This window comes from Doryrhamphus excisus, chromosome 13, assembly GCF_030265055.1.
Source record: "Doryrhamphus excisus isolate RoL2022-K1 chromosome 13, RoL_Dexc_1.0, whole genome shotgun sequence".
Taxonomy (NCBI): domain Eukaryota; kingdom Metazoa; phylum Chordata; class Actinopteri; order Syngnathiformes; family Syngnathidae; genus Doryrhamphus; species Doryrhamphus excisus.
In genome coordinates this window covers 5,358,987-5,385,221 of record NC_080478.1, presented here as the reverse complement: position 1 = coordinate 5,385,221, position 26,235 = coordinate 5,358,987, and the positions used below count along the sequence as shown (strand labels likewise).

At 43.5% G+C, this 26,235-nt stretch overlaps 1 protein-coding gene across 2 annotated transcripts in view; it reads right to left on the bottom strand.

Annotated features, from left to right (window-relative positions):
• Positions 1 to 1,196: 1,196 nt before the first annotated feature.
• Positions 1,197 to 26,235, bottom strand: part of LOC131140033 (nardilysin-like) — a 39,859-nt gene continuing 14,820 nt past the window's right edge. The window contains exons 8-30 of one of the 2 annotated variants that reach the window (XM_058090100.1): positions 25,547 to 25,620; positions 25,336 to 25,405; positions 25,105 to 25,182; positions 22,383 to 22,503; positions 21,990 to 22,048; positions 19,782 to 19,836; positions 19,063 to 19,167; positions 18,710 to 18,833; positions 18,355 to 18,441; positions 14,689 to 14,808; positions 14,557 to 14,608; positions 11,313 to 11,463; positions 10,903 to 11,030; positions 10,637 to 10,799; positions 9,970 to 10,001; positions 9,678 to 9,816; positions 5,320 to 5,367; positions 5,205 to 5,257; positions 5,026 to 5,109; positions 4,742 to 4,835; positions 4,532 to 4,648; positions 1,851 to 1,940; positions 1,197 to 1,765 (exon numbers count right to left, since the gene is read on the bottom strand). In XM_058090100.1, coding sequence (XP_057946083.1) covers positions 1,544 to 1,765; positions 1,851 to 1,940; positions 4,532 to 4,648; positions 4,742 to 4,835; positions 5,026 to 5,109; positions 5,205 to 5,257; positions 5,320 to 5,367; positions 9,678 to 9,816; positions 9,970 to 10,001; positions 10,637 to 10,799; positions 10,903 to 11,030; positions 11,313 to 11,463; positions 14,557 to 14,608; positions 14,689 to 14,808; positions 18,355 to 18,441; positions 18,710 to 18,833; positions 19,063 to 19,167; positions 19,782 to 19,836; positions 21,990 to 22,048; positions 22,383 to 22,503; positions 25,105 to 25,182; positions 25,336 to 25,405; positions 25,547 to 25,620 — 2,266 coding nt within the window. In that variant the 3' untranslated portion in view covers positions 1,197 to 1,543. The remainder of the gene's footprint in view (positions 1,766 to 1,850; positions 1,941 to 4,531; positions 4,649 to 4,741; positions 4,836 to 5,025; positions 5,110 to 5,204; positions 5,258 to 5,319; positions 5,368 to 9,677; positions 9,817 to 9,969; positions 10,002 to 10,636; positions 10,800 to 10,902; positions 11,031 to 11,312; positions 11,464 to 14,556; positions 14,609 to 14,688; positions 14,809 to 18,354; positions 18,442 to 18,709; positions 18,834 to 19,062; positions 19,168 to 19,781; positions 19,837 to 21,989; positions 22,049 to 22,382; positions 22,504 to 25,104; positions 25,183 to 25,335; positions 25,406 to 25,546; positions 25,621 to 26,235) is intronic. The other variant, XM_058090099.1, reaches the window with a different exon arrangement.

The following is a 26,235-nucleotide window of genomic DNA, read 5'->3' as shown; positions in this document are numbered from 1 at the left end:
AAACAATTTAAAATAGCATAAACAAGGCGCCACCTAGTGGTTGGATGCTAAACCTAACACTGTAACAACATTTATATTGTCATATATACTGGGCTAAATTTGAGGCCACTGACTTTCCAAAGGAGCCAGATGGAGACAAACAAACTGCAAACGCTTCCACAAGCGGGGGTCCATGCTGGCTATAATTCCAGTATAATGAGTAGCATTATCCTAGTTCTACTTAAACAAGTGCATCTCTATCTGTGTCTGTCTGCCTGCGGCTGAGCTCGCTTTGCAGCTAGCGCTGCCATGCTAAAGGCAGGCCAGCGGGGGAGCTGTGAGATTACGACTCCAGAATGAATAAACGTGGCGACACATTACAGAGGCTTAGACGATACACCCTGCTGCACTGATTGGCTTTAGAGACACACACACAAAAATGAGGGCAGGCCATCTTTTCCCTCTATTTACCTTTCTGTCTGAAGCGTTCATGCGTGCATGTAAACATCAAGCTTGTTATTATCCTGGTTGGCTTCCTGTGGATGCAATTAAAACACAAATTATAGAATTTTTTTTAAAGTGCAGTAATGTGAAATATGTGTATGATTCAAGTCACAAATGTTCACTGGAGCAGGACCGCCACCAAGCAGTTGATGTGGCAACACGGAGGCACTTGTCGCAGCTTGTTGCACAGCCCTGAAGAAGCCTGAATCAGGACTTCCTGACCCAAATACGACACCGTACACACAGGACAAACAATTGGGCATCTCCCTGGAAAGCACAGAAGGCATCACATCACTCGGTAGAGTGGCTAGCTTCTTTTTGCACTTGTGTGGACAAGCAATGACAAGCATGTATCTAAGGAGGGCCCTCAGGAAATTGCTGTTTCATTGTATCAATATTGTTGACTATAATTGGACTTGAAAAGTTACCAAATTGTGCTTCCTGGCAAAAATCCTCCCCTAAGCTAACTCAGTATCAGTATTTGACTGGCTCCGCTTTCCTCCCACATTCCAAAAACATGCTAGGTTGATTGGTGACTCCAAATTGTCCATAGGTATGAATGTGAGTGTGAATGGTTGTTTGTCTATACGTATGTGCCCTGTGATTGGCTGGTGATAAGTCCAGGGTGTACCTCACCTCTCGCCAGCTGGGATAGGCTCCAGCATGCCCGCAACTCTAATGAGGATAAGTGATACAGAAAATGAATGAATGAATACAATCTAAAAAAGAGCACACAGGAAGTTACACAGAAAAAAAGTAAAAATAAATCCTGTTTCTCCACCTTTACCGGCAGTTGCAGAAGGAAACGCTGAGTGGAAATGTGATTCTTTTTATTAAGTCACGCACTTTCACTCATCACTCATTAAATTATTCCTTTACACGATTCCTTTCCACAGCAAAAAGCAGGTCAGCTAATAGCGAGTGCACACGGCTCCGCTCCAAATTGTCACACCACCCCGCTCCAAAGCACGTCTCTGAGCTGTGAGCTCAGCAGCTTTCACGTGACTCGTTTTTCTTTTTAAAACGTGTAACATTCCGCTCCGACAAGAGCGCTGGTGTCTCAGTTGAGTATTTTATGATAAGGGAAGAGGGAGAGGCCCCGAGTGAAAGTGGGGACGTCCATGATGGCTGTGGCGCCTGCCATCTTGGGCGAGGGCTGGAGGAAGGTCAGTTTGGACACCTCCCCGTATGCAGAGCTGCTTGGACCCTCCCCTTGGCCTTCTTCTTGGTTGTCGTCGTCAGCAATCTCCTTGTCGTTCTCCTCCACGCCGAATCCCACCACCTTGGAGGGAGAAGAGGAGCACGGTGAAGAAGAAGAAGACGAAGAGGAGGAAGTATGGATAGAAGTGAAATAGAACGCCGCTTACGTGCACACTGAGTTTGCGACTGTTGGTTTCTCGGTGCTCTCGGAACCAGGAGAGCAGCTCGTCACGGCTCATCTGCTTCAGAGCCTCCACCTGAACACATGCACGACAAATGAATCAACTAGAACAGCACTCCCACTGGAGTGGACCGCAGACTCCCACTAAAGCTCAAAGATGCCTCAAAATTGGGAGTTGATGTTGCAGTCCGGGCTTGTAGGTGGCGGTGTTGTGCATTAACAGCAGCCCCACCTGCTGGACGTGATGGGGCCATATGACAATATTGGCGGTCATCAAATTTAGAATTCAACCAAAATGTCTGCAGAAATTACACCTCTAGTAGAGAGCATCAAAGGATTAGCAAAACAAAAACAATTCAAAATTAAACGCATTTTATGTTTTTCCATTTTAGCAATTTATTTTTACACTTGTATTGCAGTTAAGGATTTACCTTGAATTGAATTTCCTTGACAGGTAAATAAAGCGTTTGCCTTTCGAACAGATTATTTCTATTTCCATTTTTTCTTACGGGAAAGATTGTTGTTTTGACTCAGAAAATAGAAAGCAGAAGTCAACTTAGTCGGAGTTAAACTAATAACTCCCAAGCACTGCTGAGACAGCGACAACCGAGCTCGGCTAATTAGTCGGCGTCCAAGCGGGTGCTGAATACTGTGAATGAAAGGAGGAAATGAAAGGCTTTGAGAGGAGCTACGTCGCCTCCTCTAATATTTGGAGAGTGCCTGGGGATAGTTCCGTCGACTGTATTAGCAAGGTCTCCACCGAGCCCTCTGTGTTTTCACATTGTCAAACCTCGTTAAGGGTACTCATGTTACTGAGCAAGACAGACACAAATTACAACCTGATCTGACAGAAATTATAACACCAACTAAAGTCTACATTTTAATCATACCCTCTTTCATTTCTCAATCATTGCTAGGGATGTTTAACGGCAAAATGATGAAAATAAACTTCACTGTCCAAAGACTGGACAGCCAATACAGGTTGCCGTATTTTCCAGACTCTAAGTCACACTTGTTTCAGTTTGGTTGGTCCCGTGACAATCAGGTGTGACTTACACAGCAAATGATATACAATATGTAATACGCAGGCTGCACGGTGGCCATAAATCCAAATTGTCCATAGGTACGAATGTGAGTGTGAATGGTTGTTTGTCTATACGTATGTGCCCTGTGATTGGCTGGCCAACAGTCCAGGGTGTACCCCGCCTCTCGCCTCAAGACAGCTGGGATAGGCTCCAGCGTGACCCCCCGTGAGGATAAGCGGTATTGAAAATGAATGGATGAATGAATGAATATAATTTGTAACAAGTAGCAAGTGCTACCTTTATTAGGGCCCTATGATTGCCAAATAAGCCCCTCTACCTTTACTTACATTATTATTATTTATCTAAATGATTTAAATTATTTGGGCAATTTACTGTTCACGCTGCACTTTACATTATGTTGTTCATATTTGGTGTCTATTCTATCTATTTATTCTCCACATTATTATTATTATTATTATTTATTATTACTTATCTTCTTTTGTGTCTGTTGTTATATGGGAGCCAGGCAACGACATTTCGTTGGCCATTTCACTGCTGTGTTTTTGTGCAATGACAATAAAGGGAGTCTATCTATCTATCTATCTATCTATCTATGATTGATCACAGACGGAATCGGGCAATTGGCCAGTAAAAACGGAATCTGCTGTTGAATGTGTAATCTTGTGGGAATCGACATTATGTGGATGAAATGCTGTCATCGTGAGGATGAGGAGAAGGAACATTTGTGAGGGGATGTACATTTGCGGAAGACTGCTCCATTGTTACAAACACAAGCCCACTCCATCCCGAACGTACTCCTTCCAAACGATGACCTGAAACACGGGCAAACGTTGGCAAAAATCTCTTATGCCGTGTGAATAGAAGCCAGCGGGTTAGCTTAGTTTAGCAGAGCATCCTAAGGTGGCTGTATGAGTGTGTTTACGAGATGTGTTTTACCGCTTGTTAAAGCAAACAAGCATTTTATGACGCTCGCCGATGTCATTTCAGTTCTGAGTGAAATACGGTAAATGGTCTTTCATTTGTATCGCGCTTTTCCACAAAGGGCTTTGACGCTTTGACACTGTTTACATTTACCTACTGATGACACAGCATCAGGAGCAACTGGGGGTTCAGTATTTTGCCCAAGGATACTTCAACATGATCACAGCAGGGCAGAAGATGGAACCCACAACCTTCAGGTTGGGAGACAAGTACTCACTCTACCAGCTGAACCCTGCGGCTGATACAATGACAATGTGGGTAATTTAGGCTGTTTATCAATATTTTTATCAATACTTGAATGTCTGCTTGTCACCTTGACATTCCTTATAATAATCAAATTCATGGGCAATTGTGTAATAACAAACATGAGGTTATATTCATATTTGTATTCATTTAAACTGACAGTTACAAGTGGGCCTCTGAGGGTAGCCATAACTGTGATGTGGCCCTCAATGAAAACCAGTTTGACATCTCTGGTGTAAACATTGCTCCCTCCCGTCTTGCTTCGGCTTTTTCTCTCATGTATTTAATATTGTTGGACACTCCAAAAAAAAAAAAAAAAAAGAAACCTTGCTAAATGTGACTTATAGTCCAGAAAATACAGTCATGTTTTAACCAGCATGTGTTATGATTGTGTCACCTCTCTGCTGAGTCGGTCAAACACATACTGCTGTGTCACCACCTCAGTCCAGTTCCTGTCCACCTCCTCGCCAAGGTGTGTGTCCTCACATTCCTTCAGCTTCACTAGTGCAGTCACCTGTCCAGCACATCCACATTATCATCATTATTATTATTATGGCTGAGAAACGCAAATAGACAAGAACAGCTTTGTAGGTTCTAGCACACAAACCTGCGTAGTAAAGGCGTCCTCAGTCAGCGCACCAAGTGTTGTCTCCCCAAACGAAGTGAGGAACTCTTCAATTTTCAGCTCCACCAGCTCTGTGCTGAGAAGCAGGATTGTCCACGAATCGTCAATGCACTCAGGCAACTGGTTTTGTTCTAGCAGCCAATCAGAATCTCCACAGAAAAAATGGAAATAGGAACGATCTGTTCCAGGGTCAAGCTGTCGCTAGCGTAACTGAAATGTTTTAAGTTGGGCCATGCATGGGGGGGGGAATGTTGTTGCAGACTCACTTGAACTTGGAGGCCTGAGTCTCCACGGTGATGGAGAAACCCAGAACACCAGAAGTGTTTCTGCAGGTGGGGTAGACGTGATACCTGAAGAGCAGGTTAGCAGGAAAATAGGTCCAATTGACCAATAAGAAGAGGCAACTCTGTTTAATGGAAAGGCTAAAGGGTAAAAGCGGACCCACCCCAGAGTCTCTTTGGTGCGTAGGAAGTCAAAACAAGGCTCCTCCATGTGCATCTACAAGACAACATGCCACTCAATGACTACTGGAGGGTTGACAACATAAAAATATTACTCACCACTAAGAGTTCCATCAGAGTATGCTCCCGCAAGGCTTTGGGCCCAGACTATAACACAAAAATTTGTTAAATGATAGTTTGTACATGGGTTTATGAATGATACATTTTACATTTTCATTCTAACAAGAAGGGTTCATTACAAGGAGTGTCACAAGACATTTGGCTCACGACACAAGACACAAGAATGGGTCTATGACAGGGGTCGGGAACCTTTTTGGCTACAAGAGCCAAGAAGACCAGATATTTTAAAATGTGTATCTGTATCTGCCATATACATTTTTTTAAACATTGAATGCAATAAAATGTGTGCATTTTTATGTAAGACCAACAGTTTTAGATATAATGGGCTCTAATTACGTAGACCAGGCACACTACCCCACGCCAATGGGGTGTGGCCAGCACACTTTCGTGAGCAGCGCAGTGTCTAATAATAAATCTAATACTTGTTGCCATTAATACAACTTCTGCTGCTGCATGGTTTTGAACCGTATTCAGTACACGTATTTCATTCTTTTGGCCATCTTCACCAGAAGGCTTGGTTCTGCAGCTTTAGCTAGGTGACTATTTGACTAAGGGAGGAAAGTTTATATTTACATGTTGACATCTCAATGACCGAGGTAGACTACCGCATTACCCAGTAATAATAGAGTTTTGGTGTTTGACCTGGAAAATATCATCAGGAAAGATAGATATGGTTGGCCGTATTGCAGTAGAAAATAGATGGACGGATTAAAATGCATAAGAAAGTTGTTGATTTTTAATATTTTTAACAGTGATTTCTGTGATGTTTACTTTAAAATGTTATCATTTTTATTGTGGTAAATGCTTGAGAGCCAGATACAGTCATCAAAAGAGCTCTACCTGGCTCCCGAGCCACCTCTGGTCTATGAGAATGAGACAAGATGAGATTTTAAGGAAAGTACCGTGAAATATGACAATATATTGCAATGTGCTAATTCATTTCCATTGCTCCTCATGAGGTAACACACTCGTCTGTACTTGGTGCGTATACTATGGTGTGTATACTACGGCCTTGTCTCCACCCACCAAAGAGACTATATGACTGAGAAGTGGGCTCACTCCATTCATGCCATTTGTCTACAGAACAAACGTGCCAAATTGCTGAAAGCAATGCATGGAGTCAACTCTCTTCCTGCCGGTTTGGAGGCCAGAGACGAGGAAAACAGACACGCATGCACATGGCAATATATTGAGGTCGGCAAAATTATTATTATAATTCATTTTCTTTTATTGTGGCGAGTGGTTAGCATGCAGGCCACACAGCTAGGAGATACGAGTTCGATTCCCTCCACCATCTCTGTGTGGAGTTTGCATGTTCTCCCCGTGCATGCGTGGCTTTTCTCCGGGTACTCCGGTTTCCTCCCACATTCCAAAAACATGCTAGGTTAATTGGCCACTCCAAATTGTCCATAGGTATGAATGTGAGTGTGAATGGTTGTTTGTCTATATGTGCCCTGTGATTGGCTGGCCACCAGTCCAAGGTGTACCCCGCCTCTCGCCCCAAGACAGCTGGGATAGGCTCCAGCACCCGCAGCACGCTCGTGAGGATAAGCGGTAGAAAATGAATGAATGACTTAATGTTCTTTTATTGTGTGATGAATTCATGAATTTATTATCATCACAGGCCTTGTGCCCAGGAAACGAACGAGAAATCTTCCATCTATCCATCCATTTTTCTCTGCTTATCCGGGCCCGGGTCGCTGGGGCAGCAGTCTCAGTAGGGAAGCCCAGACTTCCCGGTCCCCGGCCACCTCCTCCAGCTCCACCGGGAGGACACCAAGGCGTTCCCAGGCCAGCTGTGAGACATAATCCCTCCAGCGTGTCCTAGGTCTGCCCCGGGGCCTTTTCCCGGCTGGGCATGCCTGGAACACCTCAACAAGGAGGTGTCCGGGAGGCATCCAGACTAGATGCCCGAGCCACCTCAACTGACTCCTCTCGATGTGAAGGAGAAGCAGCTCTACTCTAAATTGAGAGCTTTGCCCTCCGGCTCAGCTCTCTTTTCACCACGACGGTCCGGGACAGCGACCGCATTACTGCCGAGGCTGCGCTCATCCATCTGTCGACCTCACGCTCCCACTTTCCCTCACTCGTGAACAAGACCCCGAGATACTTAAACTCCTCCACCTGGGGCAGGACCTCATTTCTCAACCCGGAGGGAGCACTCCACCCTTCTCCGACTGAGAACCATGGCCTCTGATTTGGAGGAGGAGGAGGAGTCTCATCCCAGATGCGTCACACTCAGATGCAAACCGTCCCAGTAAACGCTGAAGGTCACAACCTGAAGAGGCCATAAGAACCACATCATCTGCAAATAGCAGAGATGAGATTCTAAGGCCCCCGAACCGGACTCCCTCAACACCTTGGCTGCGCCTAGAAATTCTGTCCATGAAAATTGTGAACAGACACGGTGACAAAGGGCAGCCTTGGCGGAGGAACGGCCGGTGACTCCGTTGTTCTACTAGGAGACTTCAACGCCCATGTGGGCAATGACAGTGTGACCTGGAGGGGCGTGATTGGGAGGAACGGCCTCCCTGATCTGAACCCGTACGGTGTGATGTTACTGTGCGAACCACAGTTTGTCCATAACTAACAACATGTTCCAACATAGGGATGTCCATAAGTGCACTTGGCACCAGGACACCCTAGGCCGCAGGTCTATGATCGACTTTGTAGTCGTATCATCAGACCTGCGTCCGCATGTTCTGGGCACACGGATGAAGAGAGGGGCTGAGCTGTCAACTGATCACCACCTGGTGATGAGTTGGATTAGATGGCGGGGGAGGATGCTGGACAGACCTGGAAGACCCAAACGAGTAAGTGAGGGTGTGCTGGGAACGTCTGGCAGAGTCTCCCGTTCGTCGATTCAACTCTCACCTCCGACAGATCTTCACCTGCATCCCGGGGGAGGACCGGGATATTGAGTCCGAATGGGCCATATTCCGTGCCTCCATTACTGAGGCAGCTGAACGGAGCTGTGGCCGCAAGGCGGTCGGTGCCAGTCGTGGCGGCAGGCCCCAAACCCGATGGTGGACACCAGAGGTCAGGGCCGCCGTCAAGCTGAAGAAGGAGTCCTATCGAGCATTGATGGCTTGTGGGACTCCGGAGCAGCTGACAGGTACCGTCAGGCCAAACGGCTCGCGGCTTCGGCGGTTGTCGAGGCAAAAACTCGGGTGTGGGAGGAATTCGGTGAGGCCATGGAGCATGACTTTCGGTCGGCCCTGAAGAGGTTCTGGCAAACCGTCCGGCGGCTCAGAAAAGGGAAGCAGTGCCCGGTCCACACTGTTTACAGTGGAGACGGGGGCCTGCTGACCTCGACTGGGGATGTAGTCGGACGGTGGAAGGAATACTTTGAGGCCCTTCTCAATCCCACTGACATACCTTCCATAGAGGAAGCAGAGTCTGAGGACACATACGTGGACAGTGCCATCACCATAGCTGAGGTACCTGGGGTGGTCAAAACGCTCCTCAGTGGCAAAGCCCCGGGGGTGGACGAGTTCCACCCAGAATTACTCAAGGCTCTGGATGTTGAGGGACTGTCTTGGCTGGCACGTCTCTTCAACATTGCGTGGAAGTCGGGAACAGTACCTTTGAATTGGCAGACCGGGGTGGTGGTCCCCCTTTTCAAGAAGGGTGACCGGAGGGTGTGTTCCAACTACAGGGGGATCACACTCCTCAGCCTCCCTGGTCTATTCCAGGGTGCTGGAGAGAAGGGTACGACCGTTGGCCGAACCTCTGATACAAGAGGTCCAATGCGGTTTTCGTCCTGGTCGTGGAACACTGGACCAGCTCTACACCCTCACAAGGGTGCTTGAGGGTGCATGGGAGTTTGCCCAACCAGTCTACATGTGCTTTGTGGACCTGGAAAAGGCATTCAACCGCGTCCCCCGTGGCGTCCTTTGGGGGGTGCTCTGGGAGTACGGCATTGGTGGCGCGCTACTACGTGCTATCCGGTCCTTGTACAAACGGGGCAGGAGTCTGGTTCGCATTGCCAGTAGTAAGTCGAGCCTGTTTCCGGTAAACGAGAAATCTTGTCATGTTTAATCTTGTGACGCCCATGTATTTTCCCCCAAGTTGTCAAAATATAAAAAAAAATAACAGTACAATCACATACAGGACACTGGACTGAATATAAGGAACCCAACCGAGGCATGATAAACAGTTTTTAAATGATGTTAAATGGTGTTAAATGATTACAAATTTTAATCAGATTAATCACCATTAGCAACCATGTTAGAAATATGCCCATTTTTATCCATACATATCATATTGGTCTGGAGAAGCATAAAGTTATTGGTATTGGTTTTGAAAAAAAAAGACAAGTGTATGTGTGTGCATACCTGGTAGTAAACTGTGACCTCAGAGTTGGCATCTCCCTTATTCAGCGACTTGACTTTACAAATGTGGTGCTGAGGGGGGAGCTCAACCACCCTGAACATCACCGGCACCTCCACTGGCAGCTTGGAGAATTGCAACTTGCTGCAGGTCAAAAGATTGGGGGTGCGGGGGGTGGGATGATGGATTCAACAACTGAGACTCATGCAAATGACGGCCGATGTCAGGTACGAGCATCGGTGAGTGTATTGAAGCTGTCATGAGGGTAGGGGGCATTAGGAGTAGCGGCTGACTCACTCTGTCACGTACTGCAGGAAGCCCACTGACTCCTGTGATGAAAACAAGGGCCAGTTAGGTACACATCGAAGAGAACACAAACAGTTACAACACGCTCGGCGGAAATAATCTGTTCCAGGGTTAAACTGCAGCCATCGAACTGTGCGTATGTACATTGCCTCTTATTAAGGCTAAGTTGCAATTCATATTGGGTAAATGTTATACGATAAAGTCAGATTATTATGAGAATAAAGACATAATATTTGTTTTAAAAGGTCCAAAAATTGTCATGTAAAAAGAAAAGGTTCATACTAATAATATACTTTGTCATTGATAACACAAAACTGAGATGGAGGCTGTCATCTCCGCATATCCACGTACATGGCATGCCCTATATACCCTATATCTCAAGACAGCCCTATTATGACCATGTCACAAAAGCGTGCAATTCTGGTTCTACGCTTGTCATCTCACTTTTTCCTCTCTGCAGCTCATACCCTCCTGTGGTAGCATCATAAAATAACACACAAAAAAAAACAGAAAAGGCAAAATGTGAAAATGATTCACGCCCTAAATAGAAAAGACGCATCTCTCTGGCTTTTTAGCGAACTGCCATACATGGCATTTGACTGTTAAATCTGTGCCTGCCGTTCTGTATGTAATGAGCTGGTGGGTGGTGTGCACTCACAGCGCTGCTAAAGTTACCCTGCACCAGCCCCTCTGCATACAGCTCGGCCTTGAACCTCCGGCTGAAGTCCATCAGCTCCTGGCTGGTCAGTCCGGCAATGAGCGCCTGGTACTTGTCCACCATGGACCAGCGGGAGTGCTCCAGGATTAACAAGCGTACGTCCCTGACAGGAGGGGTTGATGTATGTATGTACATGTATTTGGGATATATTGGGCCACTAGGAGGCACCACAGGACTGAATTTGAACGGAGGGTAAATGCACTCACTTGCCCAGCTTGTCAGGCTTGATGAGGATGTTGAAGTAGGTCTTCTTGAGCTGCTCGGTGAACATGCTGAAGACGTCCGGCGGAGCATGGAAATCAGCCAGGTGATCAACGATCAGGTGAAACAGCAGCTATGTATGAGGAAAAAGTACACGGCCTGATCTAATGCAAGTGCTGTATAATATTCTGCCTTCATAGAAATTATAATGCTCAGCTAAAGCAATGCATCATTGAATGTTGCACCTATAATAGCTCAATAAGACAACTGCAAACGACGACCATAAACAATAACTCAGGGTTAATCAAAATCGAGCATTATTATACAAAAAAGGTGGAATAGCACAAGAACCACTGGTGGTTTATTACGACATGGGTTGCTAACCAAACCAATCCGTCTAGCTGCACTCACTCACGGGGAGTTTGTCGTTAAATCCTTTGACCTTGATCACCAGCCCGTGCTCTCCGGAGACCAGTTTGTACTCCAGCTGGGCTACCTCGGCCTCATAGGCGGGCTCGGCCAGATTGTGGCAAAGGATGTTGACCAGCAGGTCAAACAGAACCACGCTGCAACACATGAAGCAGGCAGTTGGAGACAGATGAAGGAAGGTGATGACAGATGGAGGAAGGAATGAGGAATAATGGAAGCAAAGTAACAAACACATAGTATATCTTCTCAAGGGACAGTACTGTAGAAATGAAACTTGAAGATTAGTCAGTGTACCGCTTGTATAGCAGTATGGTCATGGTCATGGTCATGGTAATGGTAATGGTATTATTTCATTTGAACATGCATCAGATTACAGTTAAGTGCATCCCATAATCAGTTCCCAGTTCCACATGTCCAAAAGGAGTAGGAAGAAGCAAAGCTTATTAAATCCTACCCCTCCATCTGGTACTTTTACAATCAGTAACCGTTACAATTTGTTCACTTCCTGCTTTCCATAATATAGATTTACTGTCCTCTGAAAATGAGCCATACACATCCGTTATTGGTAAAATAGCTGTAAACACACAAGAGAGTATTACTGATGGTGGTAGCGTCATGGGCCTTCAATGCACGAGTGTTGCTGGCACTGGGGAGCTGTGGTTCATTGAGCAAAACGAACTGAAGCAGACACCGGGCTGCATGGCAGTTTTCCAACATGATAAAGAGCCCAAACACCAATGACAAGTGCCTTGCTGAGGAAGCTGGAGGTGATGGAGTGGACATGAATGACTCCTCCACATTTGAACAAATCAGAGCACCTCTGGGGTGGAAGGAAGGTGGAGGAGCGCAAGGTGTCTTTAACATCTACCACCAGTGTCATCATGGAGTGGAAGAGGATTCCAGGAATAACCTGTGCAGCTCTGCTCAATTCCATGCCCAAGAGGATTAAGTGTTACTTTTTTTGCTTCTTATGTTTTCCTTCTTCCCCACTCCGTTTGAAACCCTTTCTTAAGTTTAGAATAACTACACTGGAGGCTAACTAGTTAGCTCGGTAGCTTGCTATGCTTGAAGCTGGGGCCGTCTCTTTGTCCCTAGCAATTCCATAAGAGTTGAGCAATGTGGTGTAAGATAAGATAACAGTAATGCATACCTGTATGCCAGATGCATGTCAGACTGGCTGCCCTGTATAAACAAACGTCAGAGTGAGGATAGATGAATCTTTTTTTTTAATGCCATGCAATCGGCGTGTAAAAGTGAATATTGGGGTGTTATGTCATGTATATAGTAGGGCTCTAATGATGTATAAGAAACATTTTAGCGGACCATCAACATTCAATTTATTTAATTACATCTTACTTGGTGGAAATTCACTCATTGCAGTCGGGGCTGGAACCAATTAACCACGATAAATGAGGGGCGACTGCTGTATGGTAATAAAATCTGCCATGAGATGCAGTTTCCCAGTTCTGCTTCACAATATCACGGTACATGTTGGAATTTGTCTCTCCTGAATGAACCACAGCTCCCCCCACAAGTGCTGACAGCACTTATGCACCACAGACCATAACACTACCACCACCATGCTTGACTGCATAATTATCACAATTGTGACACAATTGTCTTTGTACTCGTACTTCCAAAAGTTGAGAAAGTAATAAATGTGGGTTGACTCATTTTTAGTAGATTATAAATCTCTACAATCGTCCCTCATTTATCGCGATTAATTGGTACCAGACTCAACTGTGATAAGTGAATTTTCACCAGGTAGGATTCAATATTAATAAACAGAATATTTTCATAGTTATGGAGTTTACAATCCTCTAAATGTGGGTTTTGCCATTGTTAGAGCTTGACCCCCTTCCTGGGAAACTTCCCAATTATAGGTCTTTCAAACTTAAACATAAATATCGTTTTCCTCCGGCACTGTGCATGCAGCTTTCAAAACTGCAGTGATTCCACATCTACTCAGGAAACCAAACCTCGACCCCAAGAGTATTTCAAATTATTGGGGTCTAACCTCCCGAATATCCTTCAAAAAATTGTAGCGCAACAGCTCAATGATCACATGGCCTCGAGAAATGTATTTGAACCTCTTCAGTTTGGTTTCAAGGTGCAACACTCTACTGAATCAGCACTTGCAAAAGTGACAAACCATTTTCTTCTATCTATGGATTCTTAACACCTCCTCAATATTATTATGACTGGATCTCAGTGCTGCCTTCGATACCGTCCATCACTCTATCCTACTGGAACGCTGGTCCGATACTTTCTTGGCTTAGCTCTTATCTCCTGGATTGGACGCATTGTGTAGTTACAAGTACTGTGGTGTCCTTTGGGGAGTTCCACAAGGATCAGTGCTTGGCCCTCTTCTGTTCAACATTTACATGCTGCCGCTCGGCGACATCATTCACAAAAATGAGATTAGCTTTCACTGTTTTGCCGACGACACTCAGTTGTATGTGCCACTAAAGCTAACCGACCCACGGAACTGCTCTAATCTTGAGGCGTGTCTCATTGATGTTAAACAATGGATTTCCTGTAACTTTTTACTTTAGAACCTTGGCTAAACTGAGGTGTTGATTGTTGGCCAAGCCTGCCTGTTTAAGGAGACCCCTAGAAGACTCATTTGGACACATTTAGTTAATAACATTCCTGGGCTGTTTGACTGCACCTGGGACGGCGTACTTCCTGGGGTGGCTCATCAGTGCTAATTATGTAATGGCGGATATAAATGGATTTACACTTGTATTACCCAATATATGTATAGTTGACATAATAGGAGTAAATAAGACATAAATAAAACTCCTGTTTGTGTGTGTGGTGGGTGGACAGTAGGACAGGGAGTGACAGGAAGTGACATCAGAGGTTTAGAGTTTTTTGGCTTGTCGTGGGTTACGGCCCACAGTAGCCCATGTTAGCATTAAAATTATTCTGTTGTTGTTATTGTGCCTATTGTGAGTTTTATGAATGAAACAGCTTAATTAAGGGCCAGAATATGTACAATTGTACAAAATGTACAAAAAAAGCCGTATCCAACCACAAAACAGCCATCATTTATTAACTACTCTGTGAGAAACCGTGATAAGAGTAGGCGCTTCGAATGGTGATGTAGCGAGGACAGTAGTGTTTATACAAGCTTGATTCCAGTATTGCCCATTGAGAAAATATTCTGAAATGTGAGTGGTGCACTCACTATTGTGAGCTTCTGTACTAAAAACTAAAACACTTACTTCTTAGCAGACTGCTGGATTACAGGAGAGATTAGGTGGAATCTGATGTAGGCTGCACAGAGAAAACCGACACGTGTCAGAAGCTCACGCTCACTAATTAATGTAAAGGAAAGAGTACACAAACACACACACCTTTTAGTGCTTTGAATTTATTGTCCTTCCTGTACCACAGGCAGCCTCTCTCGCTGTCTGCGATCCGCACTGGGAAGTCCGTGTCGGGGCAGTCAGAAGCCTTTAGGGTGAAGTCAGTGGCTAGAACGAACAACAAAATCCACAACAATGAGCTTGCTGTCAGTGCAGATCTAAAAGGTATTAACAACAATCAGGTATGTTTGAGGCACATCTATTCTGTTTTGCATTTGCTGCACGACCATAAGACTATGTTGATGTGGATTTGGTTGGGTTGTGTTCATTATTTGTTCAAATCCTGTTGTCATGGGTTGGTTTTTTGCTGTTTTTTTAACCGAGACCTCTGACATTGTGTGCTACAGAATAGAAAAAAAAACTCAGAAAAAACTACAGTGCTGTCTATTTGAGTTTTGTTGTTAGCTTCCGCACACAAGCTATTTTGACAGTAATTGCACATTTCAAGGATTTTTATAAGAAACTGTGCAGATGTAAATAGAGCTTGTTTCGTTCTTTTTTTAAGTTGAGAGACAGAAACTTAATTATGCAGGGATTATGTATCATGAGATAAAGGAGGAGTGACGAATACTGATATGCTCCCAGTGTGATTAGCACAGCGGGCCCCGCCTGAATGGAGCTTAGAATATAAAGTTAACCAATTAAAGCCCGAGTAATAACGCCTCTATTAGATCAGTGATTATTATTAACGAGGGAACTAAATGTAATGCAAGACAGCATTGACAGAACCGCTATTGTGGAGTGCATCCAGGAACTTGTTAAGACTAGAAATGAACCTCAGCAATTGCAAAAGAAGAAGCTGTCGTGAGACATAATGACACAAAAAAGGGCAAACAATACTAAATTGAGGCCTGGAATGGTTTAGCTAAGCCAGATGCCATGCAAAGCACAAGGATGATATCAGCGTAAAGCATCATTATGTTGTGAATCTCCAATCCCGCCACAGTCCCTCAAAAGGTTCTTATAGCTTTCAAGGAAGCATTGTGAGATGAACATTGTGTCTGGGCCATTAGAAGATGGGGACACTGTGGTCACAAAGGGATGGACGTGGTCAAAAGTAGTTGGAAATAATGCTCCACCGTATGCCTGGAAAATAATCCCACTATTACCAGGCGGGATGGACCTCTTTGTTGTCTTGACATAAACCAAAACTCGGGCAACACATCATACAGTATCTAGCCAAGTATTACTGTAAATGTGGGTACTGTAGTTCATTGTTTCCAGGCAGACTGTGATAAGACAAGTTCCACAAAGTGGTATTCTTTATTAAGGAATATTTGCAGTATTAGAGTCTTCTAGAATGAAATGTCCCTTATAGTCAGTCACCTCTTTTATGCAAAATAGTACACCTAATAAGAGAAAATGAGCCAAACATAAATAAGACTGTGGGCTCTATTTTCGTAGACCAGGTGCGGCCTCTGGCGTGCCAAGGCCGTGCCAACAGGGTGTGGCCAGTGCACATTGCAATTTTCCTGAGCAGCGCAGTCCAACGCAGCACAAGTGCCTCCCATCGGCGCAAGTGGCAAAGAAGAAGGAGAAAAGGCATGAGAAAGTTTAACACAGCCGAGTGTAATCTTAACCAATCAAACGAACGGCTCTCACTGCCTTTAAATGGGCAGGGCCCATTGGACTGCGCATCAGAGGCCACCATACGTGTCATTCACCATGTACACCGTGTTGTGGAATATGTCATCTGCTCCTGACAATTACATTAAAAACAGCAGCAGGCTAATGCAGTCAATGGGGTTGTGATCCACCTGCATTCATGCTCTACATCGAAAAATAGGAAAACTTTTGATGGTATATTCTCGGTATCGCCTCCTTATCCTCCTTGAGAGAAGAAAAAATGAACAGTAAAAAAATATATCTCACAGCTAGATTTTAATTAATTAATTATGTTAGGTTAATTGGCAACTCCAAATTGTCCAAAGGTATGAATCTGAGTTGTTTGTGCCCTGTGATTGGCTGGCGACCGGTCCAGGGTCTTGACCGAAGTCAGCTGGGATAGGCTCCAGCATATCGCCATGACCTTAGTGAGGATAAGCGGTATAGAAAATGGATGGATGGACGTGCTGCATGTTGGTGATTGGATGTGGGAGGGCAGGGAGGCAAGGGAAAGGCGTGCGTGCACACAGCCACGGAGATGAGCAATGAGTGGAGCTGCCTTGTGCTTTTACTGGTGGAGCGTTCATTTCTAAAATGTTGATTTGGTGGGGCAATGCCACTGCGTGGGTGGGGTGCAGCACGCTCGACCACCCTGCGCCTCCTTAGAGACCTGTGTTTTGTTATAAGTGCGTTCCGTGGGGGAGCTGAGTGGCGGGCGGACAGGAAGTGATGTCAGGGGTTTAAAGTTGAGTTTTTTCTAGATATGAACAGGTTTACCGTGCTCCAACTATGAAGTCAGATCTGGAAGCAATTAACGGCAATAAACAAGGGATTACTGTATTTCTGTGGTTGTTCACTTAGCCATGTTTATGCTTGAAAACGCTAAATTTACGCAAAAATAGGTAAAATTGTCTTAAATATGCTTTTTTGTTTTTACTAATAGGCCGTATTCAAGGAAATAGCATGATCTATTCATATATTTTAGAAAAAAAGTGAAGCTGCAAAATTCAAAGTGTGAAGTGGCGAGGGATAACTGTTTATATGAATACTGTAAATAAAATTATGACCCTCTATGACAGGGGTTCGGGAACCTTTTTGGCTACAAGAGCCATGGAGACCAGATATTTTAAAATGTGTATCTGTGAGAGCCATATACATTTTTTTAAACATTGAATGCAATAAAATGTGTGCATTTTTATGTAAGACCAACAGTTTTAGATATAATGGGCTCTAATTACGTAGACCAGGCACACTACCCCACGCCAATGGGGTGTGGCCAGCACACTTTCGTGAGCAGCGCAGTGTCTAATAATAAATCTAATACTTGTTGCCATTAATGCAACTTCTGCTGCTGCATGGTTTTGAACCGTATTCAGTACACGTATTTCATTCTTTTGGCCATCTTCACCAGAAGGCTTGGTTCTGCAGCTTTAGCTAGGTGACTATTTGACTAAGGGAGGAAAGTTTATATTTACATGTTGACATCTCAATGACCGAGGTAGACTACCGCATTACCCAGTAATAATCGAGTTTTGGTGTTTGACCTGGAAAATATCATCAGGAAAGATAGATATGGTCGGCCGTATTGCAGTAGAAAATAGATGGACGGATTAAAATGTATAAGAAAGTTGTTGATTTTTAATATTTTTAACAGTCATTTCTGTGATGTTTACTTTAAAATGTTAGCAAACATACATTTTTATTGTGGTACATGCTTGAGAGCCAGATACAGTCATCAAAAGAGCCCTACCTGGCTCCCGAGCCATAGGTTCCCTACCTCTGCTCTATGACAAGGGGCAGCCCAAATGGCAGATTTTTGCCCCAACTTATCAAATATCTTATATATTTAAAAAGGGACAGTTTGCAACACAACTTGAGTTGTAGTGGTGAGACGCCGTCCTCTTTACGGAGGGCTCTCCTCCAGCAGATATCTGCAGCCGTGTGTTGGACAAACAGACCTAATTTGGTGTCCTTCAATAGCTACTTTGATGCACATTATTATCAGAATGACTAATGCTCCACTCAGGAGACTATTTTCCAGTCACCTACCAATGAACTTGTTCTCTTCTGGAAGGTGAAGCTCACTGTTCAGCTCCAAATTTCCCATCCAGCGCTCCATCCACTCTGTCTGGATGTCTGCAAGGAGACAATCATCAGGGCATTGAAAGCTACAGCAAATAAACAGCTTCTTCTACAAAAATCGCTCGTTCAGTGCATTTTTCATGTGGCGCAACGCTGTCTTATCACCATTGTGTGTCATGGAAGAGACAGAGATAAATGGCTGGATTGTTTTACAGCAGTGAGAACATTGCTGCGGGAAGAGGAGAAGACAATGTATTCACGTGTGTTGTGGACCACACACACACACACACACACACACACACACACACACACACACACACACCTTCCATGCTGTATTGTGTTCCAAACCACTTCTCCCTGAGGGGACATCGGCCCTCGTGTTCTGGTGACAACAGCATCAGGTTGGCTTTCTCTGGGGTGAGCAGGGACAGAGGCGCACCAATCACCTGCACACAAACACACATGCAGGGAACAAATTTCCTGCTTTCAGTGTGTAAATGCCTGCTTTTTATGCAGGAACAATCTCCCACAGCGATGGGGGAAAAGAAAGCATGCTACTTTCATTCAAAGCTTCAATTTGACATTCTATACAAAGCAATCTGCATCACACAAAGACACAAACAGGAATGGCTTGACAGAAAATATTTGTTTCGATGCAAAAGTGAAGCTGCTGACCTCTGTATTGAACTCAAACATCAGCTGGTCTCCTGTCAGGAAGTCCTCTTTAGGGAACAGCTGCATGTTCTCACAGATGTTCTCCACATACTCTATAGGGTCACTCTGACAAAGACAGAAAGGAACACAGCTTTACAATAAAATGGGAAAAATACAAAATGACTCTGGAGACTCTGATACTGGAGCATGCGGCACAGCATCATTTAGACCAGGGGTCAGCAACCCGCGGCTCCAGAGCCGCATGTGGCTCTCCAGCCTCTTTGTTGCGGCTCCCTTTGCAATGCTTGAATATTTTTTAGCACCCGTGTGGTGAAAATGCACGTCTTTGTTATGAGTTTACAAAAATCCAACTTTGTGTGAGACCATGAATGCATCCTGACTGAGTTCTGACTGGTGACTGAATGAGCAGACAGGATGCTATCCAGTTCTCTCTGACAGGTTAACATGAAGGGAAATGAGTAATACTTTGAGTTATTTGAGTTATTAATTATTATTAATGAGTTATTTGACGATTCTAAAAAATAAATTAGAGCTCATTTAAAAACAAAAGTTTATCTCCAGTACTAGCAAGAGTACTCCAACTCGTCTTTTTTTTTCCCTCCAATGTTGTTTTAAACATACAACGTTTTGCGGCTCCAGGCTATTTTTCTTTAGTGGGCAAGTGGGTGAAATGGCTCTTTTCATAGTAAAGGTTGCCGACCCCTGATTTAGACTCTTACCTCCTCCTGATAGTGGAACTCATTGGCCTCAATCTTCTGAATCTCTTCATATATCCTGATGGCATTCAAAGAAAAACAAGCTGTTTTTTCCATATGACAAGAAAAGAAGCACCAAGAAACACAGCATCATCCCTGATTAGAGTGGTTGCTTTTCCACTACTAAACAGTACGCCTGGAAACTATAAACCTACTAAAAAGACAAACAAACAAAAAACTGCAGGAGATGTAGGGGCCGGTCCGCCTTTTACTATTTTTATCCAAGAGAAGACTGTGGGCAGCAAGAAAATGGAGCACTGAAGCAAAGTGGGGACTGTATCATACTGCAGCCTCCACAGCAATAGGCGAAGCCAAAGGTTGGCAACCCACAGCCCTGGAGCCTCGTGTGGCTCTTTTAAGTTATGGCCCAAACAAAAAAGGTAATGAATTCACACCCGATCCCAAAGACATATTTATACTGCTTTGGTGGTTTTTTTTGCACGATAGGCAAAAATAGGTGAGTATTAAAGCGCTCCGCAGGAAGGAGGACGTGAAAAAGTTGGAGGTGAAAATTGACAAGCCAATTCACCATTATGTACATAAGAAAAAATCATAATTGATAAATATTGGTCATAAACTACCCTATGTGAAGAGCACATCCTCCTGCCCCAACATAAGGAAGATCAGCATAGAGCATCAGAAATACAAGTCACATTCAATGATTGGGAACGAAAGCATTTAAAAGGCTGTTATTTTACACAAAGAAAATATTTATTTCACAGCCGTCAACAAACGTTCCTAAATTTTGATTTATTAAAAACATTACAACGTGTGTTACCTTAGCGGCTGGGGAAAAATTGTTTTGATAGTAAAGATTGACGACCCCTAGGCTTAGCTAATATTATCATGTGTTGATGTTTGTCATGTTCCAAGTAACAAATGATGAATCCGCTTGCAGTGTGGTTGGTATCTGCTCGACACTGTCTGAGCAGGTACTAAAATTAGTTCCTCGTAGTTTGCCAATGGAAAAGAGTCATGGTAAATGGAGTAGGTAGTAGGAGAAGTGTTCAGTGATGCAGTAATCCCTCGTTTATTATTAGCCTTCGTGCTTAATCGGTTCCAGACCTGACCGTGAATGAATGAATGAATTCCCACAAAGTAGGATTTTTCTTATTTATAAATACAATATTTTGGCAGTTCAAGCGCAGAAGACCTGTTCAGTGTCTTCTAAATACATTTCTGTTATATTATAACACCCCCTATAGTCATATTTCCAACCATACTACCCAATATAGTAGACATAAAAGGAGTAAATAAGCCATTATAGACATAAATAAGACTGGTGCTCTTGCGTTCCGGTGCTAGAGGAGTTGAGTGGCGTGTGGACAGGAAGTGACGTCAGGGGTTCAGAGTTGAATTTCAGCTTCAAGTCAGATCAAGTCTGAAGCTTGTGTGTCTCACCAATCCTCACAAGGGCCACAGGGGTATGCTGGAGCCTATCCCAGCTGACTTCAGACAAGAGGCAGGATACACTCAGGACCGGTTGCCAGAATGTGAATTCATTTAGCTATTTTTATGCTTAAAAATGTTTAATTTAAGGCAAAAATATATATAAAATTGACTTAAAAAGCACATTCTTGACCAACATTACTAACAACATTACCATTACCATTACCAACAGCATGTCTAGCTCCTCCCATTAGGTAGCATTCCACCACCTTTGGTAGTATAATAAAAGTGGTACCAAAGTTTATCACATACTACAGTATTAATTGGAAAAGGCCGAAATGATACTGTGTCAAAGCCCAGGGCAGTGATACTGATAAAATATAGAGTTTAACCATGTCCAGTATCAGCCCCCGTAGCTGTCCACTCAGAGCGCGCTGCACTGGTAAAGTGCCCGTGAAACAACCAATCAGAGAACAGCGCAGACATTGATAAGATAAGACTGTTGATAAGATATTATTGTTGAAATATTTTTGCAATTATTGTGTTTACACTGTTTAGATATAATACATGTAATAAACTGAAATTTTTCTGGAAACAAAATGGTCTTTTGATGAAATAGTACGTGATAATAAGCTCATGATTAAATAGTATGTGATAATAAGATCATCACATGGCGCGCCAGTATCTGATACTGACACTTGGGGGCATGATACCTGGCCTGATTCCAGACAAACCATGTGATAACCTATAGGTAGAGAATGTGCTTTGTGTTTGTGTGAGTGCCTTTGCTGAGGTCCAAGCTTCTGGAGCATGGCAAGGTACTGGAACACCAGGTGCGTCACCTGTGAGAAACAAACATCCAACAAACATCAGCCAAGCATGGAGACAGGCAACGCCCACTAACAACATGAGACGTTTCCCCATTACAATAAACAGTGTCCTCAAGGTTGTGGTAACATTTAAAAGAGCATTTATTTGCCATTAGGGTTACAAAACAGATCCCCTGTTGAATGTCTCCCCTGGTTAACAAGCGTTGTCAAGACAACACTCCACACTTTCCTCAAATAACCTGTTGCGTTGCTAAAAGCAGTGGCAAGACAGCCAGGCTGGTAGGCGGCGTGCAAGTCGTGGAAATGATAAGAAGTGGCATGCATCTCATTTAACAGGGAACGATACCTGGTAGAAGTTCTGGAAACCTTCGTCGGTGAGGGTGATGGAGATGGAAAAGATGGAGTAAGTGCTGTTCTGGTCAAAGCCGGTTTCGCTGTTGCCGCCAAACAGAGCAAGAGCCCAGCACCTACAGTCACACATATGATTAGATTGGATGATTGAAGGATGGAAAGGAAGGTTCATGCATTGTTGAAAAGGGGCTTTCAAGATGATACTGGATCCCAGTGGACACTATAGTAACCGTCCTTTAATATTGGTGTATAATATTATTATTATTATTATCTTTGGTGCTTTGAATTTCATGGCTTCACTCTATCATGATTTTTAAAAATAATTTCAGTTAGAGTCCGATCTTCTGGAATGAATTAATGATAGTAACCAAGGTTCCACTGCATTGGCCAGCAGAAGTGTAAAGGTGACTATAGGGGTGTTATCTCATGTCTAAACACCTCGATAGTAAATAACACCTCCATAGTCACCTTCACACTCCTATTAATCTATGTTTACACCACATTGCTCAACTGTAATGAGCAGGCAACAGGGTCACTGCAGAGACACAGCAATGGCTTTATACATTAGCAAGCTAGCAAGCTATCTAGTTAGCCTCTTATTTATTTACCGTATTCTAAATTTAAGGAAGTGTTTTAAATAGTGTGGGAATAAGGACAAAGAAGCCAAAAACTTACCACTTCCACACAGAGTAGGAGGAGAACTTCTTTTCACTCTTATCATGTCAGACATGCCATTGCTGACTCCATGCGGTGTGACAGTAATCTAATTAATGTCTCGATAAGGAAACATAAGTCTTGTCTTTCAAGATCTTTTTACAGGGATAACTCTATAGGATACAAATGTTATTATTAGTATCTCTTTGCTCTCTCTCTCTTCCACATTTTATTTAAACGTTTTCAAATATTTAAACTTTCTTCTTAGATAATCTTTATAAATGTTCATAATATTATGTTCCATAAACGTTTTGGAATATAATTTTATTTTGCTTGTTTCTCATAATATTACTGTTGAACTGTTGAAATTAATTTTTTTGTGTAATACTTGAACTCTATGCTACCAAAATACATATTTTTTCTTTGTGATATTACAAATTCATTGTACCTTTTTTCCATTATATTTTTTTATTCTATTTTTATTTTATTTTATTATTATTTTTTTTTCCATTATATTTTTTCCATTTATGCTGTTTTCTTTTATTTTCTAACTATTTCAATGTTTTTGTTGTTATTACTCTTCTCTAATTTCAATAATATATTCACTTCAGTCTCGCAACATAACTTTATTTTGTTGCTTTGTGTGTGTCTCAGAATATTTTACTTTTAAATATATATACTTTTAAAAAAATAACATGTTTTAATTTTATTATTTCAACTTTATGCTGTTAAAATGACGGTATTACAATGTTCATTCATTCATTTTCTACCGCTTATCCTCATGAGTCGCAGGGGGTGCTGGAGCCTATCCCAGCTGTCTTTGGGCGAGAGGCGGGGTACACCCTGGACTGGTGGCCAGCCAATCACAGGGCACATATAGACAAACAACCATTCACACTCACATTCATACCTATGGACAATTTGGAGTGGCCAATTAACCTAGCATGTTTTTGGAATGTGGGAGGAAACCGGAGTACCCGGAGAAAACCCACGCATGCACGGGGAGAACATGCAAACTCCACACAGAGATGGCCGAGGGTGGGATTGAACTCAGGTCTCCTAACTATGAGGCCTGCGTGCTAACCACTCAGTCGCCGTGCAGCCCACATTACAATGTTATTGCCATAAAATTATTCTCTTGTTAGATTAAGTAACATTTTGAGTTTATTTCTGGCTGCACTCCACTCTTGGGCTAAAGCAACAGTTACTGTGCACAAAGATCAGTGTTTTTATGAAAAGACTAACCTCCCAAGCAAAAACCCTCTGCATACATCACAGCATCAAAATTAAATGGGTACATTTGACTGCCAACACTTTCTTTTCACTTGTATGAGAGTCAAATTGTTACCTAAAAATAATCTATTCAAAGTTTTATGGTGGCCACAGTTTGTCTCTGTAACTGACTATTTCTATGTCAATTCATTCCTATGGAAACTTAACTTTGGGAACTTCCGCTGTATTAAAAGGATGTTCTCATGGATTGTGTCAAGTTCGCACCCTGCACTGAAACAAAATCTGAAAATGCAGGGAAGGAAATGAAGTGGATGCACGGCTTTATTGCCTTCCAGACCCAAATCCAATGAGGGGCACTTGAAAGCCCACCACTTAACACAGATCGTCTGCGCTCAAATGCAAACCACTCGACTGGCTCCGATTTGCAGCGCACTCCAAGCTGTCCGCTGTCGCCATTCATCACGCATGGAAAACAAAAGCTCACACGCGACAAAATGGAATCCACGCTGACAAGTGGTGCTGATGAGAGGTTTTTTTTTTGTTTTTTTTTTGTTTTTGCAGTTGGCTCGACCACTCCGCAACAAGAGACTGAAATGCTCTTGTTAAAAGAAAAAAGACAACACATCATGTAGTGAATCCATGAATCAGACTGTCAAGTGGACCGGCAGAGTGTCTGGGAGATTGGGCTCAAAAACCCCCGCAGATGGAGGGGGGGACGGGGAAATAAATAAATAAAATAAAACGCTTCGCCAGTGAGTCGCCAGTAAATTGAAGACCTTTAAATTAGATTTTGGAGGCCTCTCAAATCAGAAAAGCAAATAGACACTCACTTCCTCCTGAGCACAGAAAGGATGCTTCCTCTGCCTTCGTGGCCAATCAGCCAAGACATGTAGTGAAGAGGCTTCACTCTGGAATGCAGCAAAAACATTTGTTCAGTTCCTTACGTTTGATCAAGTATAGTCAGCCTTTACTACATGCTATATGGACAAATACGCAGAGAAAAGTCAGTGCCGCGTTGTTGCCGAGCCATTTCCTATTTGTCGCAATACTTTTGCACACACCTGTAGTGCTTCTCTTGAGGGGGGAGTGCCCAGGTGATATTCAAAGCATGAACTTTCCGCACGGGGACGACTGCAGGCACATAAACGCACAACATGAGTGACTATTGCTGCTCCACTACGACACCCTTCTTATGCCTGGAAGCATTTCGCTATCTTTGGTTCCAACTTAACCACAAGGTTTGGAGAGCAAATGTTTACAGAGAGACAATACCTCGGTACAGCTTGTTGAAGGCCGGGGTGTCGAAGGGATCTAGTAGGTCGGAGAAGTCTGGCTTGGGAAGGCCACTGCAGACATGGAAACACAACATACTGTATTAGCATAGACAAACTCTATAAACTGTAATAACCATCAATTACCATCAGAGAATTATTATTTACTAGGGCGGCACGGCGGGGGAGTGGTTAGCACGCAGACCTCACAGCTAGGAGACCAGGGTTCAATTCCACCCTCGGCCATCTCTGTGGGGGGTTTCCTCCCACATTCCAAAAACATGCTAGGTTAATTGGCCACTCCAAATTGTCCATAGGTATGAATGTGAGTGTGAATGGTTGTTTGTCTATATGTGCCCTGTGATTGGCCCCGCCTCTCGCCCGAATACAGCTGGGATAGGCTCCAGCACCCAACCACGAAAAAAAGAAGAAAAAAAAGCAGTAGAAAATGAATGAATGAATGAATGAATGATTTACTAATGCTGGACATTAGAGATAAGCCAATCGATCGGCTATTGATTAGTATGGGACGATTTCTGTCTGCGTTTTCATAAAACTACATCAAGGGTGCCCCGATGCCAATATTGTTGAGCGAGCGTGGGGCTAATTCGAGGCCCCTGTGGTTATTTGCTTTTGCAGACCACACCCGGCGTAGCTGGTTCAGATTGCCTACATGAGCAGAACCTGAAA